The 20,467-nt window shown below is 38.4% G+C and overlaps 1 protein-coding gene across 1 annotated transcript in view; it reads left to right on the top strand.

Moving 5' to 3' along the window:
- Positions 1-898: 898 nt before the first annotated feature.
- The window catches only part of LOC134063779 (cytosolic phospholipase A2 zeta-like), a 66,455-nt gene continuing 46,886 nt past the window's right edge, over positions 899-20,467 (top strand). The window contains exons 1-2 of the mRNA XM_062519486.1: positions 899-964; positions 2,202-2,274. Coding sequence (XP_062375470.1) covers positions 908-964; positions 2,202-2,274 — 130 coding nt within the window. The 5' untranslated portion in view covers positions 899-907. The remainder of the gene's footprint in view (positions 965-2,201; positions 2,275-20,467) is intronic.

The raw sequence follows: 20,467 nt of genomic DNA, 5'->3' as shown, positions 1-20,467 counted from the left end.
ACTACACTACACACCTCCATACATCATTCCTGGGGATACCCCTTATATGCCACATATACTTAAACTATAGGCTCGAGTCCACATCTCTGACATTTGCATTCATATTTAGACTACATCTATCAATAAGTCCAAAGTGACTTACAGCAATGGAATAACATTTGTTAACACTGAAGCATTCTTTGAAGCTAGAGCTACAGCTATAGTCAAGTCAGGTTATTTATATAACTCATTTAAAAGCAAAAGCATTGCAACAAAGTGCTTACATAAAATAAATATCATAATAATTAAAATAGTAATAATAATAAATTAAAGGAATAGCATAATAATAAGTTATTAATAGGCTAAATAAAGAAAACTAACAAATGTAAAATCTCAAAGAAAACTACAAAATGGTCATTGTAATAGGCTAATATTAATGAAACATAAAACCAAAATAGGCCTACACAAATAAAGATTAAAGAATGTTTAGAAGTTAAAACAACGTTGGAAAACGGGTGTCAGTGAGTGTTAAAATCTAGGGAGAAGAGGTAAGTATTTAAAGCTATGAGGCAGGATTTGACAATATCATGAAGGCTATTCTAAAGATGGGGAGCATAGAAAGCGGAAAAGGAACTTTTGGACACACAATGACAAGACAGCTGTAATCTGCCACTATCGTCTCTGTCTCTGTCCTGTGCCCGCAAGATGCATTGGTTAAAGGGAGTAGTGACGTTAAAGTTAGATATGCTACGAGGACCATTCAAGTATGTGATATGATGTTGGTGCATTTTGACATTGTAGACGTTACCGAGAAAGAGTGAAATGCAGTTTGCTGTATTCATTGGCTAAATATTGGGACCCTGGCACAGTCCGTGATGCACGTGATGGGGTGGCGAGATATGTGGTGGCAAAATATAGGGTGGCGCCTATGCTTTCGTCTCAGTTTGAGGCTGGTGGTGCACTGAGAGACTCAATCATGCCTAAGGTAAGCAGACAAGCAATCGCAAACAAAGTGAACGAGTAGAGAACTTGTGAAATGTGTTAGACTATGCAGGGGAATCTCATCGTCGACAATGCGATTTACTGTATGCAAATGTTGGTGCCCTATTTCAATGACAGATTAAGGGACCTTTGTCCACCAATCTCGTTTTTTTCCGACAGTGACTTTTTTTCACATCTTATGAAGTTCTCCCTGCGCCCTCGACGCATACTGTTTTTCACCTTCAGCGCTCAGGGCGCAGAAAGTTTTGCTGGGCTCGTAGGCTAAGTATTACCAAATATACTTAAATTCAACCGTCTCTGGTATTACCAAAGACTCAATGAGCTTTGGTATCAGTTCTCTCACGACAACCGCAACCCAGCAGCAATATAGGCTACTTGACCGAAGCGCTCTGAACCGCAAAAACGTATAGGCCTATACCTGCCAAGGGCAAATTTCTCTGACAACAACATTTTGCAATTTAGCCAAATCATTTACATTTTAAACTGATCATTTTCGTCGATCATATGTGTTTTTTAGTGTTTTGCATTGGCTTAGGCTAAAGTTAAGGGACGCGATGCTTGATGGTGTAATTACATTTTCAAGGACCGAATAGTCTCAGCACTGGATACGCCATTGACTTTGCATTTCAATTTGAATTAGACTAATCTTAGCTCGTGAGAAGTCAGCGTTTTCATTTGTTAATTTCATTTATTATACGGCTCTTCACAATGCAAGTAGAACACTCCATTGACTTGACTATGCGTGTTCTTGGCTCTCCTGAAAAGAATTCACTGGAATGAAGAAAACGTCAAGTGAAAAACAGCTTTTGAATTAGACTAGCTAGGAAATTGAATATTTCTCCTTTTAAATGGGAAAGCATTTGAAAATATGTCCTTCATTTCCAATCAGGCAGTACATCCATCAACAAAAGAAAAAACTGACAATGACAATGATATTACATTTAAAATAACTTTCACAATTAAATGATAACCCTATAGCATTATATAGACTATATCATGGTGTTTTGAGAGCAAAGAAATGAAACGAGTAGGTTACATGAAATAAAGTTCTGATTGGAATTTGACAGACTAAACCAAGTTGACAACACAATTAACAAAATAAGACTGGCTGTTAACCTGGTAAAGTAGTTGAACAAGACGTGAAGATAATGGCAACAAAAATAATTCTGAATTGTGATTGGCTTGTGAATTGTGTTTGTTTTCCCCTCTGTGCTACTTAGCTGGAGACTGTTCCCTATTGGAGACTCTCTGTGACTGTCCTGCGAGCTGAACTTCATCACTCACATGACTACTGTGAGTAGAAATAAATAATATTGTGAAATAATATTGTGACTAGCATTTAGATTTTCATGTGAAAGAGTAGGTTGCCGTTCTGTGCAGTATTTATAAAAATGAAACTTGTGAAATATGTCATTCATGGAATTATCATGGAGATATAGTTAGATTTGTCAATTGTCAGTCACTGCATTTGCATCTTCACACATTACGTCTCACCAGAGAACAGATAATATAGCACATGACATGCAGAGCAGATACACAGATACATGGTCAGAGAGAGAGAGAGAGATGCCGCACACTCCGAGTTATAGGTCAGTGTGACACAGATACATGGTGCCACAGAGACATCACACACATTTAGGAGTTGACAAACAACAGCTGGACAAGTTAAGACGTGCAGAGATCCAGACTCAGAACAGGACAGAGGAAGATGGAGGGAGGCAGAAATGAAGAGAAACAGACTGATGAACTTATAGTACAGATGCATTTTTTAAAAAAAATTAGCAACCAATCGCGAAAGTTAAAAGATGAGTCTAAGCTGAGAACACATTTCAAACAGGCTGTTTTCTCAAAACAAGTTTTTCCCCACACTCCATGCAAAGCATCTCCACTTCTGCAGCACCTACATACACCAAACTTTCCAGTCTTATTCCTAATTATATTTGGAAGATATTTACAGATGGATTTGTTGATATAGCATTCTTGGCCTGATTCATATGAGTGTTTGTGCCTAAAAATAGGGCGAAAATCAATTTTTTAAGCCAATTGGCAGTATTTTCTGATTTACTGGATAACAAAAGAAGATATTCATAATCCCCTCTGTAAATGTTTTATTTATTTGATATATTAACACAACAAAAAAAATATTTTCAACCTGGCTTTTTCCAATGGTCAGATCCTTTGCATCAAAATATATGCGAATTAGCGCATATTTAATTAGATATGACCTAATTAGCATATTTAAACATAAAATTAAGGAAAACTTTCAATACTTTTTTTTCTCTTATTTATGTGAGTATTCAACTGGTAAAGTTTCATGAAGATATCTTTAAATTAAATGTTTTCCCCTATTCACCTGTACACTGAAAAAAATGAGACGCAAGAATTACTTAATTTCTTTTAGGTAACAGTGATGCACTCAGTTAAATTCAGTAGAATTTGCTTAATATTTTCTTGGAATTATAGCAAAACTAAGTTGAGTAGAATTTGCTTAATATTTTCTTGACATTATCGCTTAACTAATTTGAGGAGAATTTGCTTAATAATGACGTGTAAAAATTACTTAATTGCTTTTTGGTAACAGTGATGCACTTAATTAAATTCAGTAGAATTTGCTTAATATTTTCTTGCAATTATAGCAAAACTGAGTTGAGTAGAATTTGCTTAATAATGACATGTACAAATTACTTTTTTTTTTTTTGGTAACAGTGATGCACTCAATTAAATTCAGTAGAATTTGCTTGATATTTTCTTGCAATTATAGTAAAACTAAGTTGAGTAGAATTTGCTTAATATTTTCTGAAAATTACTACTTAAAGTGTAAGTTTGGCGGAAATTGAAAATAAAGCTATTTTCTGAATGAAAATACATCAACTAAGCCGTGGAGGAAGTAATTTTCGCTCATCACGCAGTACAGAGCTATCACGGGCAAGAGCGACAGCCCAAAATTGCAAACAGTGGGTTAGCATGGGGAATAGAGCCACACGCTTTCAAAATCGCATTTTTAAACCACTAACATTGCTCAAAACAGCGCCAAACCTCATCAGTAGCTTGCTCTAGGTGTCTACGCATAAAACGAAGCACCAATCAGTCTGTAAACTTTGGAATAGTCAGTATACACGTAGAATCAATTCGAGACTGCAACCCCGTCTGAAGCACAGAAATGTCTCGCGAGATCTCACACGAGAGGTCGTGGACTTTCCTTCGTGAGGAGCTGGAAGGGGGAAGTGTTCATAACAGTCTTCTTTTATAAACGTCGGGTTCATGAGCCAAGTTGTTGGTGCTTCGTTTTATGTGTAGACACCCAGAGCAAGCTTCTGACGAGGTTTGGCGCTGTTTTGAGCAATGTTAGTGGTTTAAAAATGCGATTTTGACTACCTGTAGGAATAGCTCCCGTGCTTCCGTGTGAGATCTCGCGAGACATTTCTGTGCTTCAGACGGGGTTGCGGTCTCGAATTGATTCTACGTGTATACTGACTATTCCAAAGTTTACAGACTGATTGGTGCTTCGTTTTATGAGTAGACACCTAGAGCAAGCTACTGATGAGGTTTGGCGCTGTTTTGAGCAATGTTAGTGGTTTAAAAATGCAATTTTGAAAGCGTGTGGCTCTATTCCCCATGCTAACCCACTGTTTGCGATTTTGGGCTGTCGCACCTGCCCGTGACAGCTCTGTACTGTGTGATGAGCGAAAATTACTTCCTCCACGGCTTAGTTGATGTATTTTCATTCAGAAAATAGCTTTATTTTCAATTTCCGCCAAACTTACACTTTAAGTAGTTACAACTAGATCAAGTCAAGCAAACTTCAAACAAATACTTAGAGTATTAATGGTAAACATGTTAAAACCACAAATTAAGGTTAAATATTAAATCTCAACAGAAATAGTATAATTATAACTTTGCCTTTATTAATGCAAATTCAAATTCCAACAAGAAAAACACAGTTCCACACTGTTCCAAAGAAAGAGATAGATAGATAGATGGATGGATGGATGGATGGATGGATGGATGGATGGATGGATGGATGGATGGATGGATGGATGGATGGATGGATGGATGGATGGATGGATGGATGGATGGATGGATGGATAGATAGATAGATAGATAGATAGATAGATAGATAGATAGATAGATAGATAGATAGATAGATAGAGAGAGAGAGAGAGAGAGAGAGAGAGAGAGAGAGAGAGAGAGAGAGAGAGAACAGAGCCCAAAAACACAGTGTCTTATAGGCTTGCATTCAAATGTCACTTGGTTCTTAAGGTGGAGAACCTTGGGTGAGAGCTTCTCACCTTCCATCTGCATGACAACTTTTTGCATGCATTTGTGCCGAGAGGGAGAAAGGACGAATGATAGGTAGAAAGACAGACAGAGAGAGAGCGGGAACGATAAAGAAAGAGGCCCACTGGCCCATCTGATGATTTGGTTCTTAAGGTTGAGGTTTCACCATCCATCTGCATGACAATGTTTTGCGTGAGTTCATAACAGTATCGAAGAGCTCAACCTTGATTCAACCTGTATAGGACCTCTAGCTTCACTGCATAGCCTTGTGCAACAGACCCAAGTTCCTTCACATTGATGCTGATGTCCTCATGTTCCAAGGGGTGGTTTCCTCACCTCAGAATGACCTTGCCTTGGGTATCCTGTACAAAATTTAAAAAGTTGCTTTATGTTGACGCTTGAGAAAAGCTACAAGCTGGGAGCTGGTTTAAAGGTGTTTGGCTTAAAATTAAAAAAAGAAAAAAAAAAAAAAACATCTAAATAAAAAAAAAATATGAGTTTACTCCCTTTATTGTAATTTGATCATGCACGCGGTTAGTGTTACTTACCATGTACATGTATGAGATTTATCATCTTCATCAAAATATACTGTAGGCACAGGGTCTTGATGGCTGCCTCCCTCCTCAGATGTACAGTCTCTGTCTGTTCAGACACAGGGATATTAATCATAAGTGAAAATACAATCAATACTCTGAATAACAATAATCTCTAGTTGTAAAGCACTTTCAGTACAGAAGATGCAGCTCAGAGTGTTTTACAACAGATAACAGACATTTGGTAAGAAGGATGTTAGGGCAGTTCCTTGGAAAGCTTAAAGGAATAGTTCGGAATTTTGGACATAGGACCCCATTTCCAACTTTCCCTAGGTGATATAGGTCCGTGGATACAGTTTTTATCGCGTTTAACCCCTTCCTTAAGTTGCAACGTTCTCCTTTGCTAAGCTGGTTCTGAGCGAAGGCATTTCAACGGTAACATCCAAAACAGTCTTACTCACTCCACAGCACACCCGAGACAAGTAAATTAAAACGTCAGACTATCGATGTACATGATTTATTACATTTTGAGGGACTAGTTTCTCAATATCAATCCGATACTGCCATACAGGGAACAAAGTATAGGCTATTGCAATGCGATGCAAGGTTAGTTTTATTTCTAACATTGTTCTATCATGACAGACATGTGCATCGATAGTCTGACGTTTTAATTTATTTGTTTCGGGTGTTCTGTGGAGTGGATTAATACTGTTTTCAGTGGCAGGCCGGATGTTACCGTTGACTTGCGCTATCTCGGCACCAGATTAGCACCAGATGAACGCTGCAGCTAAAGGAAGGGCAGAAATTCACTGAAAATGGTCTCCACCGACCTATATCACCCCGACTAAGTTGGAAATGAGGTCCTATGTCCAAAATTCCGAACTATTCCTTTAAAGGAGTTTTCACCTAGATCTCCATTTCTTGAGGTCGCCAAGTACTATCGGCACGGAAAAAAAAACAGTCCCCTGTACATGGCATGGCATGGCAGTTGCAAATAGCAGAAACAGATATTTACCCAATATGATGATTCAATTCTATGTAATGAGTAACTACGGTGGCCGAGGAGGGCCAGAACACAACACGAATTCAAAAGCCCACAAGATGAATTCAAAAGCCCACAACATGAATGCAAAAGGCCACAACACAAATGAAAACCCCCACAACACAACACAAATGCAAAAGCTGACAACAGGGGCCTATTGCACAAAACTAGGATAAGGGATTAACCCGGGATATCTTGGTTATCCTGGCTCAATTTATCCGTGATCCAGTTGCACAAAAGCGGGATAGGGGGCAGCAGGATATGTTATGGTATAAGTTACCATGGCGATTTATTCTGTGGAGCTAGCCTGCTCCTGACCAGGCTCACAGCCAAGATAAGTTGATTCTAATGGTAACTAGAAATGCAATTCCAAGGAATTACCAGTGCATGAAAATGCAAAAATATATAGATAGATAATGTAGATATGGTTACTAAGGTGTAGCTAGGGTAAACATGGTGGTTGCATAGTTTAAAGACAGTTGATGTGTGAAGGTAGACAGTTTAAAGCTTAAACATTCCAGTTGTAACTTAACTAATGATTTCTAAAAGGTATGATAAAATGTTATCTAACTATGTTAACAATGATAACCAGGTTGATTGGTTTACTTAGCTAATGATTTCTAACAGTTATGGTAAAAATGTTAACAATGCTAACAATGTTAACTATGTTAACAATGTTAACCAGGTTGATTAGCTAACCTAGCTAATGATTTCTATCAGTTATGCTAAAAATGCTAACTATGCTAACAATGCTAACTATGCAAACCAGGTTGATTAGCTAACTTAGCTAATCATTTCTAACAGTTATGCTAACAATGCTAACTATGATAACAATGCTTACTATGTTAACAATGCTTACTAGGTTGATTAGCTAACTTAGCTAATCATTTCTAGCAGCTATGCTAAAAATGGTAACAATGCTAACTATGCTAACCATGTTAACTAGGTTGATTAGCTAACTTAGCTAATCATTTCTAGCAGCTATGTTAAAAATGTTAACTATGCTAACAATGCTAACTATGCTAACCATGCTAACTTGCTACTGAGGACTTCTATTTTGAAACATTTGTTGATAGGGTATCCATGGCTGCCACTATTGGGAATAAAGAAGTTACTGTAGTAAAATCATGTTGGTTGCTATGGAAATGGTCATAAATGCTTAATTTAAATGGTTGCTATGTTGGTTGCTAGGTACATGGAGGTCTCATGTAGTTGACTGGAGGCATAGTTGATGATAACTGACAGTTGGAATGGTTGAACAGTTAAATAGTTGAGTAGTTTCAATGGTTAAATGATTTAATAGTGTATTATTGCAGTGAGGACTTTTATTTTGAAACAGTTGTGGAAAGAGGAAACAGTTAACAGGATATGTAGTCTTCACAGAGAGATTGTATGCTTAAAGCCTGAGAGAGAGAGAGAGCTGCTGCAGGTGGGGCTGGCCACCTGGCATAAGATTCTAATTGCTTAACGATCCGACTGTGATGTCATAGAGGCCAATGTTAAGTCTATGGGGAAATTTTTAATAGTTTTTAATTTATAGTTTAAAAAGTCTAAAAGTTACAAAGTTGAAAAATACATAGCAGCATGCCCCTATTTAAGACCTACGTTGCGACGTTTGAATGAAGTTTCTAAGTTAAACGGTTCAAGCTGAATAGAAAAAATGAATTTGATCAGCGGAATAATAAGAAGAAGAAGAAGCATAGGAAGAACAGTACAGTGCATTTTCATGCACTGTAATTACATTATCTGATTGGTTCAGCTAGCTGTCATTCAAATGAGACCTCCACGTGATTTTTTTTTAAAGAGCTGTAGATTCCATTTATATATTATTTGCAACATGCATTTACTCGCAAAACACAGCAGAATGTCTGCCTAATACCATATGGATGTCATTGAAATTATGGTGGCCTTATAATTAATAACATAGCCTACTCGTTGTTTGCTTCTTTTTTGACAGATGTTTGATAAATAGGCTGCTGTAGTAGTTGATTGGAAGTGGAGGGGACATTTTTCGAAGGTGTTTTGAACTAATTCGGCTTTTAAGACAAATTAAGATACTTTGTGCATCTTTGCGGTGGCAAAGCGCTTCCTAATGACGTTGCGTGCCGAGACAAGGAAGCTCTCACACACGTGGGTGCATACGTAAATTTGCATTCAGTTGATCTGCCACACCTACTCCCGCTATGTAACAGAAATAATCATGATCCCCCATCCAAAAAAGTAAAACTTTACCTCGTTGTTAGTCTATATCAAAAGCGGTTGTTTACTTTGTGTGCAAGACGCTATTTTTCGCGTCTTTTTTATTCCAACCGCGAGTTATTGGGGGAGAAACGAGAATGCGCACATACACCGAATAACTTACACCTGGCTTGATGAATCCGTGTCTGCTCATCCTGGATTGGTCTTTGTGCAACCAATTCAGCCGGTATGCTCTTGTTTAGGATTCAGTGATCGCGGCTCAGTAACTAATCCCGGATGTCTTAATTCTGCTTTTGTGCAACGGGCCCCGGGTGTAGTAATGGACTCTTATTACCATGGCAATAGAAAACAATAAGGGTGTAGGTAGTGCCTCTGTAGCCTTAACCTCCTGAGACCCTGCGTCCTCATATGAGGACATTACATTTAGGCTCTGCTTTACCTTGTGCTTACGTTTTCTGAGTAAAAACCTGTTGTCCTCATATGTGGACACTTCATTTTACCCTCTAGTGTTATCAGACACACAATACAATGTTTTGGGAAAAAGCAATATGTGACCATTCAAAGCGAAATCAGTCGTTTTGCGCACAACGTTATTTTGAGAAAATCAACAATAACAAACTTCCTGGTTAAAATGTTGAATTTCACGTTCTCGCATAATTCGACTGTATACAGTCTACAGTTTCATATTGTGAATGCATTTCACGGAAAAACATACGTTTTGACTGTTAAACCCGGCGAAGATTCAACACATTTGCTGTCATTCCCGTTGTGCACGCGCCGCTTAAAAAGGTGATTTCTCCTCTTCTGGCATATCATGACAGGAGAAACATGTCAACTTTGGATGCGGTTATCTTAGCGATAGTTTGTGTAATACCCTCGATATACATATCATTGGAAAGCTTAGTTTATGGCCGTTCACGTGAGCACAATAACTTAATTTAATACATTTTACCGAAACGACTGGTTCCGCTTTACAGGGTCACATATGGCGTCGATATCCACCTCCACGCTTTACCGGCATACGCGTGAGAACTATCGTCATGGTAACGTGCCAGTGAACGTTATGACATTTTTTTTTTTTTGTATATGTTTGTGAACAGTTGTAGTATGATATGGCATCAAGTTTCCCCCATTTCGATCATTGCAAACAGACCAGGACGTGTTTAACTTTCATGTCCTCATACGAGGACATCGGGACTGAAATGTACGCATAATTTCATTTTTAGGCTACATATTACATTGAAAATTGTCGTTCATTGGCCATATCAAACTACTGTAAAGCAATAATGGAAGTCAAAGTGTGGACATAGGCATAATAGAGTAACCAGGGGCCTATTGCACAAAACTAGGATAAGGGATTAACCCGGGATATCTTGGTTATCCTGGCTCAATTTATCCGTGATCCAGTTGCACAAAAGCGGGATAGGGGGCAGCAGGATATGTTATGGTATAAGTTACCATGGCGATTTATTCTGTGGAGCTAGCCTGCTCCTGACCAGGCTAACATCCAAGATAAGTTGATTCTAATGGTAATTACATTATCTGATTGGTTCAGCTAGCTGTCATTCAAATGAGACCTCCACGTGATTTTTTTTAAGAGCTGTAGATTCCATTTATATATTATTTGCTACATGCATTTACTCGCAAAACACAGCAGAATGTCTGCCTAATACCATATGGATGTCATCTAAATTATGGTGGCCTTATAATTAAAAACATAGCCTACTCGTTGTTTGCTTCTTTTTTGACAGATGTTTGATGAATAGGCTGCTGTAGGCTAGTAGTTGATTGGAAGTGGAGGGGACATTTTTCGAAGGTGTTTTCAACTAATTCGGCTTTTAAGACAAATTAAGATACTTTGTGCATCTTTGCGGTGGCAAAGCGCTTCCTTAATGACGTTGCATGCCGAGACAAGGAAGCTCTCACACGTGGGTGCATACGTAAATTTGCATTCAGTTGATCTGCCACACCTACTCCCGCTATGTAACAGAAATAATCATGATCCCCCATTCAAAAAAGTAAAACTTTACCTCGTTGTTAGTCTATATCAAAAGCGGTTGTTCACTTTGTGTGCATGACGCTATTTTTCGCGTCTTTTTTATTCCAACCGCGATTATTTGGGGGAGAAACGAGAACGCGCACATACACCGAATAACTTACACCTGGCTTGATGAATCCGTGTCTGCTCATCCTGGATTGGTCTTTGTGCAACCAATTCAGCCGGTATGCTCTTGTTTAGGATTCAGTGATCGCGGCTCAGTAACTTATCCCGGATGTCTTAATTCTGCTTTTGTGCAACGGGCCCCTGAATAAATAAATCCATTGAAGGAATTACAAAAATAAATAAATAAATAAATAAGAAACAGGGCAAATAGGGCAGAACTGTTTCGCTTCAATTGATTGTGGATAGACTTCTCTCCACATGGGTGTGACCCATACGCACAACTAACATTTACAAATAAACACTAAACTTAACCAAATTAATAACAGGACATTTCTGTTCAATAAAAACAAACTGTTTTCTTAATAGTTGAATCTTAGGCACTTGGAGTACACACATGAATATTCACATTATTTCTGGATTGGCAATCTCATTGTATTTTATGGTAATAGAGACCCAATGTCCTCATACGAGGACATCGTTTTTCTCAAAAACTACTTGATGTACAGAGGTGAAATTTTTTTTGTATGTTTATGAAGCCCTACTAAGCCAAAATAATTGAGTGAAATGAAAAATGCATTCAAATTTACATCCAGGGTCTCAGGAGGTTTATGTTGGATTGTAGTACACTGAACAGGGGTCTCACCAGTGGCTACCAGTAGCTTGCCACCTGATTAAGAGTAGCTTGCCAAAGCTGCCATATAAAGGAAAAGTAGCATATAGTAACTATGCACTCCTTCTCACACCACCAACAAGTAGGGATGTAATGGTATGAAAATTTAACCCCACGGTTATAGTGACCAAAATTATCACGGTTTTCGGTATTAGCACGTTTTTAAAAATTGTGTGTACAATATGTTAAGAAAGCGCTGATGGGTGTAGACAAGCTGAAATATTTTAGTTTAAAAAAGTGTGACAGTGTTTATTACATTAAAAATATAGGCAAACCCTTATTGCCTTCAGCAGGATACCAATCATTCACAGCAGTGGCAATCCTAGTCTCTGCTCAACCCCCCACACACACAGAAAATGGCTTGTCTTGTTTCTATTGCATATTTTGAATTCATAAACTTTATATATTTTGCTAATAGTTATGTTATAGTTAATAGAATATGTTAGGATCTGCATAATTACTTATAGTAATTTGAATACTTCATATTGATTTTTAAACTATTACACTTGTCTTTAATGACTTTAATGTTGTGTATGTCTAATTTAGAGAGCCTGTCACTTTAAGAGATAGGCCTACGTGAAGTAGGCTAATTATATTAACCTTCATTAGGTTTTAGGAAAGTAGTCACGCATAGTTCAATGCATTGAATAAAATGAATGTTCAAAAAATGAACAAGTCAAAGAAAATATTGCTGGGATCATAGAAAAGATAAGTGTCTTATAATGTTAACTTCTATGATTTTGGTTAGCACTAGGCTACTGTACATTAAAGACATGACACGTGAGCTAACGGGATAGTTACCTTGATGGAACTCTCTCAAGATGTAAAAGTTTGCAAATAGGCTGTGTAGCTTTTTCGGAAATTGAACTAAACACTACAGTAGGCCTAAATGAACTAAATTCCATAGCCTACTGTAGGTAGGTTACCATGGCATTGTGCTCACTTTTTCCTTGGTTGGAAATGTTGGCTGCTTTTGAGTTTGATATCTGTTATATCCAATGAGTGACACCCAGCACTCAACATAAACTTCACGGCATTCTCCTGGTAAGTGGAATAGCCTAGATTTAATGTGAACGTGCTGGCCTACATAAAAAGACGCAGAGTGGCTACATGATAAAGCGCACGTTTTGGGGTGAAAATGTTACGCCCTTTAAATTAGCCTTATCCGAATCATGGTTAAATCCATCAATTAGACAACAGAATTAGTAAGGTAAAGTTTTGTTTCATAGTTGCCTTCAGCTTGTGTCAAAAGCAGGCTCGGATGAAGCTGGGAGGAATTAAACACGCGGTTACCACACCGTAGTATCAACCGTGATAATAATGATATTCGAAATGAACACGGTAATTGTTATCGTCAACATTTTTATCATGGTTTACCGTCACACCGGTAATCGTTACATCCCTACCAACAAGCAAACAAGCTAGCTATATGCTATATCTTAAAACTGATTGTGGCGCGATCGCGAGGACAACTCATGGTGGGACTTGCTTAGAAACACAAGTCTCCAGATAATGGCACGGATGACGATGGAAAAATAACAACACTAGGAGCTAGCAAGCAGTTGGTAGTGTCGGTAGTAGCAGAGAACTAAACAGACTCTAGTAGTAGGCTTGCAGTTTCCGTTGTGGGATAACTTCCGTTGTGTTCTGAGCTTTTGCATTCGTGTTGTGATGTGGGCTTTTGCGTTCGTATTGTGTTGTGGCCTTTTGCATTCGTGTTGTGATGTGGGCTTTTGCGTTCGTATTGTGTTGTGGCCTTTTGCATTCGTGTTGTGGGTTTTTGTATTCATGTTGTGGGGGTTTGAATTTGTGTTGTGGGCTTTTATAATTTGTGTTGTGTTGTGGCCCCTCCTCAGCCACTGTAAGTAACAGATGTAAAAACAACAATAATTATAATAATAATAATTAAACTTACATCTTGCAAAATCCTCAGATGTTTGGCCATTGTATGTCCTTCAACACCCTCTTCTTCTGGAAAAAACCCCCCCAGTGGTCTCTGCCTGGACCGCTAGACATCCAAGGTTACGCATATTTGACCTGAAGACCTGACAGCTGTTTCCTGAACCAGTCATCAAGCAAGGACATTTCTCAATACCTGTAAATAAAGAGGATAGAAACACATTTATAATATAAATAATATAAAGTATACATTCATGAAATAAACGTATCTAATACACACACATGCGCACGCACACACACACTGTGCTATTCACATGCCTAATTCCAATTTGACACATTATCTTACAATCGCTTACAAACTACACAGCCCTGCTTGATGGTCTGACTGTCCCCTTGGAGAGAACACCTTTCGAATTTCAACCACAATTCAATTATCTATATCCAGCACAACTAAATTGAGTAGAATTTGCTTAATATTGTCCTGCAATTACAGCTAAACTAAATTGAGTAGAATTTACTTAATATTTTCCTGCAATAAGCCTACAGCTCAACTAAATTGAGTAGAATTTGCTTAATATTTTCTTGCAAGTACAGCTAACTAAATTGAGTAGTTACTCAATGTATTTTCAAACCTTGATGTTGCTCAAGTTTCAGTTGACTTCACAAGCGTCGGTGAAAACGTGTTTGGTCTGCTGCAAAACTTCGGTTAGCAGCTAACAGTTAGCTGCTAACCGAACATTATGCAGCAGACCAACCACGTTTTAACCGTTAGCTAGCTAATTAGCCACGGTGAACTGTATTTCAGGCAAGACCAGTTGTAGAGGCCTAGATGTAGTTCATGGGAATATAAATACAAATGTGTTTATTGATGTGAATTTAATGATGTTTAAAAAGGTAAATAATTTAATTTCATTTAAGAAGTTCATGTAATGATTAAAATGTTAAATGATGCTTAAAAGTGTTAAAGAGTCACTTCACCCCATAACTCCACCCACTTCACATTTCTGAAAACGGCTTTCAAAATGGGCGAGACGTTCTGAAATTTGGAGAGAGAGTGCAGCACTGCTGCAACCAATCAACCATGGTGATTTCGTGTCAATCTGGGAATGAGTGCTGCAGACATGGCTTATCACAGGTAGGCTAATCAGGGCAGCAGGTGTTGGGGCGTTTCAGTCCTAATTTGTAACGACCCGGTGACGTAGTGTCAGACTAGAAGTGCAGGACAACGTCAGCATTCCAATAGTATTTTGGACCAACATGCCATGGCATGTTTTCAAACGGTAGTATGCGCGAGAGAGCAATATCAACAATACAAAATCAGACGAAATGTTACTTTTGTCGAGAAACACGATTTTTGTCAATATTAACCCTGGTAATAGTACAGTTCACCACTTATGAGTATTTTCAATCAATCAACAGCTCAAAAAACCTATTTTAGGGTGCAGTGACCCTTTAAAAACATGTTAGAATTCATGTGCATATAGAATTGGGCATTTATTGTTATAATAGGGTGCTGTCTCTTTAAGAGCATGCCACTTTGGCTACAATGCTTTAGGTTTCGTTTTTGTTTAGTCAGATCTTGAGAGCTGTGGAAGCAAACGGTTTTCTTACCTTGCTTGCTTTACATTCTGATATTGATACTGCTATCTACTTTATGCCAGTTACTTTCGAATTAAGTGTATTTTAGTCAGCTCACATTCTTCTTTTGTAACCAAGAAACCAAGAAATAAAACCGGAGACCTTTTTTATATTTTTATTTCAACGTTTCTGAGGTGGATTCTTTCGCTGGGCTATGAACACTGCAAATGGATGTTAGATAGTTGTTTAGCGTAAGCCATTGCATATCTCAAGATTCCAAACCTCTACATTAGTAAGAAAACCAGCTTGACATTGGACAACAAGCCTTTGGAGAGGTTTGCGGAAAGTGGAACACGAAGGAAGGTTCATCGAGGGACTGACTTTCTCAACGAGCCTGGGGTGCGTTTCCCGATAGCGATGGATAGACACTCTTACGAGGGTTTTCTACGATTCATCTTAAGATCGATCGTTAGGATTTGCCGACTGTTTCCCGAACATGCTCGTAGCGTGAACGCGCGTGCACTGCTCTTACGATGCTCTTAAGGGAGCTGTCCACGATAAAAGTTCTGAAATATCCCCTAATTTGATGGTGATGTCAGGTGACTGCACGTCATAGCTAAGCCACCGTCTGAACTTCGGATCTATACATTAATTCACATCAATACGAGAATAGAAAACCTTTGACATCTGCAAGCATTCCAATTAGCCTACCACACGCATACTTTTGTATTATTTAACATTAGATTGTTGCCCCGTTTTTATGTTGTTTGGAAGATATGTAGCCTATATTAGGCTTCGGCTAGCTTAGTCCTACATAGTTTATGCGAGTTCTCTGCTAACCTACTTGTGAGAGCACGTTGTGCTGCCTGTGCAATAATGTTTCGCGGTGTCACTTAAGCAGACGTTTGAATAAAGAGGTTGATAAGAAAATGAGGAAATGTGTAGGCTTAAACAACATAGCCTGTTTTGACGAAGAACAGACTATAGTCACATTTTCCTTTCTCTGTTTTTACCTCATAAGCCTAATAAAAAAATAAAAATAAAAGGCTAGGCCTACACAAAAAGATAATGGCAAACTTTTCTGGCAACGTCTCCTTTCATAACTTGTAGGCTATTCTTGTCCGGTTTTAATAACATTATGTCCATTGAATGAATGCTATTTTGCACGCTAAAATCTGAATCACAAGTAAATTTACAATAAAGAATGGTAACGCAAGTTGGATCATTATATTCTGAGTTGTAATCCCCCTGCATATCCTGCTGGTGACTCCACTGAGGCATAGCTTTACGACGCTCTTAGGCAGTAACGAGAACTCTGGATCACTCGTAGATCTACGAGTGTTTTCACAATGCTCTTAAGCTACGATGGTTTCGGGAAACAGTCGGCAAATCTTAAGACGGTCGTAAGAGGGACTTTACGATCATCGTAGGCTTACGATGCTTTCGGGAAACGCACCCCAGATCACACGCTGTGCTCTTGGCTGGTGAGTGCTCAGTGGACTGCTAACCATCTCAACAAGTTCGTCGTTGCTGCTACGTGACTGTTGCAAGTGGAGCCTGTGAAAAAACGGACTGACAGACAAAGCATAATGACGGAGACAGGAGCAGAAGCCACGGTAAGCCTCACTGAGGAAAAACGAGTGGTTAAACCAACACTTAAAGCATTGGAACATAATCTGCAAACGAAAATAAGCTCCAGAAGAGCCATACTAGGACAACTCACTGAGAAAAAGAACGAATTGCATGCTTTAATGGATGATGATGCAAATATGGAAATCATAGAAAAAGAATTGTTGGCCAAGTATGAAACACTGATAAAGGAATTCAGTAAAATAAATGCAGATGTTAAAGACATATTCTGCCAGATTGACTGCATAGAGAATATGAACACAGATCAAAGAGATTGGTTTGAACCAAGACATAATGAGCACAGAGAATATGTAAAAGAAGTAAATGCATGGATACAGGATGCAATACTTCGCAGAGAAGAGGCTAACAAGGTTAATGAGCAGATAAAGCCTGAAGATAGTGTGTCAGCCACATCCAAGAAGTCTAAAAAGTCTGCTACTTCTACGACATCATCGGCTCGTGCTGAGCGCTTAAAGGTTGAGTTGGAGAGAGCTGCTCTGTTAGCCAAGTCAGCTACATTGAAAAAAAGACAGACTATAGAGGAGCATGAACTACAGCTCAAGGTTGAAAAAGAACAGTTGGAGCTGCAAGAAGGATTAGCTGCAACTGATGCACGATTAGAGGTGTTAAGAAAATATGAAAGTTCAGAAGCGGGTCATTCCACCTCAATTCAACGGATTTTAGAGAAAATTTCTGCTTGACCATCTCAGATTTGCTTCAAACTTTTACCATCTAAAGAGTAACCATTTAAACTAACTTAGCCAAAATATTAGACCGGTATACCTAATACATCCAGAGAAAAACATTTTTGAACATGGTACCCCCCTTCTGATTTTTGGCACATTGGCGCCCTCATCTAAATCTGCAGCAAAGTTCAGATGTCATTATCTCAAAAAGTGTTCAAGCTTAAGACTTCAAATTTTCTGTGAATAATGATTGCTACCTATAGATTCCACATATTCATTCCTAAGTCGTATGTGTTGACACTGACTGTGTTTCAATCTTGTGAAATCAGAAGAAAAATTGCAGATTTCTTTCACACCCCCACATTCGGTGCCCCATTACACAATTTGTAAACAAAATGTTTGGCAAATGGTTATGTCTCTCTACAGAAGTGTTTAAGCTGTCTTTGAAAAAGTAATGAAGAGGTGTCTATATTGCTTTTTTGTTGGAAGTATTGTAACACAAAACTGAAAAACAATCAATTTGGATAATATTGTATCTCCCCATTACAGAGGTATGACAAGCTATACCAATGAAGTGAACACATCTCCAGAAAGAGTATGGAATGGGCTTTCAGACTGTGAAATTTCAAGATGGTATTATGGCTATGGTTATTGAAATGTTATTTTTGAAATATTGGTCTACTATAACAACACATTGCTGATATCCATGAACAGTGACATCTAGTGGCATTAAATAGTGACAGCAGCAATTTATTTCGGAAATACAGGAAATATTTTATTAGTTCATCACTCAGCAAGTAAATGAAAATATAAATGTTTAACAGTATGAGACATAAACATCTGATACTTAGGAATAAGACAAGGATTATGAAATCATTAAATAATAGCACAAAAAAGCAACGCTAATTGTTGTAATAGACCAATATTTAAAAAAATGTTTTTTAATAACTGCAGCCATAATACCATCTTGAAATTTCACAGTCTGAAAGCCCATTCCATACTCTTTCTGGAGATGTGTTCAATTCATTGGTATAGCGTGTCATACCTCTGTAATGGGGAGATACAATATCATCCAAATTGATTATTTTTCAGTTTTGTGTTACAATACTTCCAACAAAAAAACAATATAGACACCTCTTAATTACTTTTTCAAAGACAGCTTAAACACTTCTGTAGAGAGATATAACCATTTGTCAAACATTTTGTTTACAAATTGTGTAATGGAGCACCCAATGTGGGGGTTGAAAAAAAATCTGCCATTTTTCTTCTGATTTCACAAGATTGAAACACAGTCAGTGTCAATACATACGGCCTACAAATGACTATGTGGAATCTATAGGTAGCAATCATTATTCACAGAAAATTTGAAGTCTTTAGCTTGAACACTTTTTGAGATAATGACATCTGAACGTTGCTGCAGATTTAGATGAGGGCGCCAATGTGCCAAAAATCAGAAGGGGGGTACCATGTTCAAAAACGTTTTTCTCTGGATGTATTAGGCATACCAATCTAATATTTTGGCTAAGTCAGTTTAAATGGTTACTCTTCAGGTGGTAAAATTTTGAAGGAAATCTGAGATGGTCAAGCAGAAGGCATTTGTTGAATTGAGGTGGAAAGACCCAAGCGTCAAGTAGAAGCAAAGGCAGTAGGGTGGATGTATTGATGTCTGCACCAAAGAAACGTGACGTCAGCCACCGTAAGACAAGCGTGGCTAGTAGTGGAACTAGCCATAGTCACACTAGTGGAAGAGGCGCAGATGTGATACAAGCTCCTGTCACTTCAGTAGACAATTCTGTAAATACAGATAACCTGGTTACCGTCATGCAGCGCCAAAATGACATCACAGAAAGCCTAATAAAGCAACAAAGGCTATCTACATTGCCATCACCGAACATTCCAGTTTTCAAAGGAGATCCATTAGAATATCGTCTCTTCATAAGAGCCTTTGAGCACCGCATAGAAAGCAAGACCGAAAGCAGCAAAGATCGGCTTTACTATCTAGAACAGCTCACAAATGGGCAGCCTAATGACTTGGTGCGCAGCTGTTTTCACATGGACCCAGATCAGGGCTACCCTGAAGCCAAGAGACTGCTAAAGGAACGCTTTGGTGATAAATATAAGATATCCATGGCATACCTTGAGAAGGCGTTTAAACTGGCCTATCATTAAAGCAGATGACACCAAGGCACTCGAAGCATACGCCCTCTTTATAACAAACTGCAACAATGCAATGTCAGATCTAGAGTACTTAGAAGAGATGGAAAATGCTGCTAATATGCGCACAATTATCTCGAAGCTCCCATACAGGCTGAGAGAGAGATTCAGGAGTGTCGCCATTGACATTCAGAAAAAGCAAGATCGGCGGACAAGGTTCAATGACGTAGTGTCATTTGTCAACAAACAAGCCAAAATGGCCGCACACCCTGTGTTTGGCGAAATTTCAGGACCAACAAAGCGTCACACTGAAAAGTCAAGTGGAAAGAAAAACATCACAACACTAGCCACTGAAGTAAAAGAACAGAAAGCCGAGAAATATGCAGCTGGTGTCGGAAACAAGAAAGCTCAGGAGAAGAGAACAGTCACGGACAAAGCCTTCGTGAAGCCTTGTATCTTCTGTCAGGGAGATCATACCATGGAACAGTGCAAGAAACTCCAAAGAAAGCTGCACAAAGAAAAGCTTGAATTCCTTAAGAGCAAAGGACTTTGCTTTAGTTGTCTTATAGGCGGACATATGAGTAATGCCTGTGAAGAAAAGAAGAGATGTCAGGTATGTTCAGCGACACACCCTACGCTCTTACACATAAAGCA

Source organism: Sardina pilchardus, chromosome 18 (genome assembly GCF_963854185.1).
Source record: "Sardina pilchardus chromosome 18, fSarPil1.1, whole genome shotgun sequence".
NCBI classification, from domain to species: domain Eukaryota; kingdom Metazoa; phylum Chordata; class Actinopteri; order Clupeiformes; family Clupeidae; genus Sardina; species Sardina pilchardus.
The sequence above is the reverse complement of the archived record's forward strand: the minus strand, read 5'-3'. Positions and strand labels throughout refer to the sequence as shown.